This window comes from Trachymyrmex cornetzi, unplaced genomic scaffold, assembly GCF_001594075.2.
Source record: "Trachymyrmex cornetzi isolate Tcor2-1 unplaced genomic scaffold, Tcor1.1 scaffold483, whole genome shotgun sequence".
Taxonomy (NCBI): Eukaryota; Metazoa; Arthropoda; class Insecta; order Hymenoptera; family Formicidae; genus Trachymyrmex; species Trachymyrmex cornetzi.
In genome coordinates this window covers 5,589-8,063 of record NW_017299652.1, presented here as the reverse complement: position 1 = coordinate 8,063, position 2,475 = coordinate 5,589, and the positions used below count along the sequence as shown (strand labels likewise).

The 2,475-nt window shown below is 43.6% G+C and overlaps 1 protein-coding gene across 1 annotated transcript in view; it reads left to right on the top strand.

Annotated features, from left to right (window-relative positions):
* Window positions 1–1,331: 1,331 nt before the first annotated feature.
* The window catches only part of LOC108765343 (uncharacterized), a gene marked incomplete at its 3' end in the record, with an annotated part of 2,836 nt that continues 1,692 nt past the window's right edge, over window positions 1,332–2,475 (top strand). Inside the window, exons 1-2 of the mRNA XM_018514021.1 lie at window positions 1,332–1,810; window positions 1,885–2,289. Of these exons, the coding sequence (XP_018369523.1) occupies window positions 1,347–1,810; window positions 1,885–2,289 (869 nt within the window). The remainder of the gene's footprint in view (window positions 1,811–1,884; window positions 2,290–2,475) is intronic.

The following is a 2,475-nucleotide window of genomic DNA, read 5'->3' as shown; positions in this document are numbered from 1 at the left end:
CATACGCAAAATATATACATATACATATATATTTTTTTATTTATATTGTACTTATTCGATTATATTCTAATAATGCTTTTAAAGCGAGCGCAGCGATATTATCGGACGCGATAATATCATCGATCACGATGATGCTGTCGGCACATGTAATATAATACTACGAAGAAAGTAGGAAGGAAAAGAAGGAATAAATATCGCAAAGACGGAAGGAATGAATAATTTTCAAACGCTGAGACATACAATTTAAATATTCGTTTATTTTCCATATACTATATATTATCATCCATAGTGTAACTAATAATTCACATTTAATATTTGAATTTTTATCATAAATCTTACGCTAGGTGTTTGCCACATCGTATTTGTTATTTGATGCGTCTCGCGATAACATCAATGTAATTTAATACAACAAAAATGCGACGTTTGTAATTTCGCAAGCGTCGACGGCTTTATTAGATTTATCGTAATCAAAGATTTTTCAAGGACATGCCGCGACAAGTCACAATATGTCACGACATGTTTGGCGGTGACATTATCGATGCGATTTGATATAAATGCGACGTTGCCAAATAGTGTACATGTCACGTGACTAGATTCTTCACGAACATTCGACATATCATTCAACATGTTCGAATGGTGACATCATCATCAATGTAATACGATACAAATATCACGTGACCAAGTAAATGGTATAAAATGAGAAGATTTAGACACACCGCGTCATTAGTCAACGCAACCGATAACATGGAGAGCGATTTGATAGAGGAAGCGGTCCAGCTGAATACTAGAAAAGAGTACGTCGCATGGGAACAACGATGCGACGAACTAATAGAATTTATTGAAGAGCAGAGTCGTACCAAGCGTCCACGCCTCGCCGTTGGACACAGACAATCTGTGGTGGCGAGGATCGCGAGGCTCGAGAGTTTGAAGGATTCGGTGCGTGGAAGATTCGTGCCTGTGGGTGCCGGTTACGGACTTCGATGGCGCGAGATCGAAACAACATTCGAGAGTCGTATAGTGCGACAGGCGCGGTGATAAACTCTAATCACATCGAGCCGCGGCGGTTTTTGGAAGACGCTGGCGATGTAGTGCTAGAGCGAGTGCGAGACGCTGTGGAAAGACACGGTAGTGTGAAAGTGAACACAGCGTTCAACGGCGAGTTCGCGACGAAAGACAAACGTGCCAATAAAAGTATAAACACGAAGAACAGCGAGATATATAGATGCACCGATGTACGCGAGTGGTACGAACGACACGTCGTCGAACCTATCTTGACATCGCTCGAAGAGTTCCAGGAACGCGACAGTGGGTAGGTGCTGTCGCGAATTCTCAATTTGACTGTTAACATGAACAAACTGAATCCCCTGCGCGCGGGATGTCACTTCGAGGTGCCGCGAGAAATTACGCTGAAGAAAGCGGTGGACAGTGTGAAATCCATGGACAATGCATGCTTCGCGTGGTCGGTGGTCACCGCTCTGTACCCAGCTAAAAGTCATGTGGATAGAAAATCGTCGTACCCGCATTACACGGCAGTGTTAAATCTCACAAACATTGAGTTTCCGATGACATTAAAAGACATTCCGAAATTCGAACGTTTAAACGCTGTGTCGATCAACGTGTACGGCATCGAGAATAAGCAGATCCTTCCTCTGCGACTCACCGGTGACAACAAGGAGAAACACGTCAATCTCCTGTACCTGCAAGATCCACGCGACGACGGTGTAGGTCACTTTACGTGGATAAAAGATCTATCCCGCCTTGTGAGATCGCAACTTACTTATAAAAAGGTTAAGAAATATTTCTGCGACCGGTAAGTATAATAAGACAAAAAAAATATATATATATAAAAGTGAAAAAATAAAAAAATTATTTGTCTATTTACAGATGCCTGCACTATTTTGGCTCGAGAGAAAGGTTGCAGTCGCACACAATAGACTGCCAAAAACTGAACGACTGCGCCATTCGCCTGCCGAGCGAGGACGATAGATGGCTCGAATTCAGCAACCACCGCAACCAGGAACGCGTTCCATTCATCGTCTACGCCGACCTGGAGTGCATCCTAAGGAAGACGGAGCCTGACAAGGAAGATGCGTCGTCGTATGAGTATCAGCGGCACGAAGTATTCAGCATAGGATACTACGTGCGATGCTCGTACGACAATTCGTTATCATCGTATCACTTCCGACGCGATGAAAATTGCATATCATGGTTCGCCGAGGAACTGAAAAACTTGGCACATCGCGTAAAAGATATTGTATCCGCTAACGTGCCCATGGAAACGTTATCAAAGTAACAATGGGAGGCGTACCGCAGCGCGGCGCGTTGTCATATTTGCGATAAGCCGTTCCCGTCGGACGATACGCGGGTACGCGATCATTGCCACTTAACCGGTAGATACCGCGGTCCGGCACATGCAAACTGTAATCTAAATTATAAAAATTCATATACTATTCCGGTTGTATTTCACAACTTGTC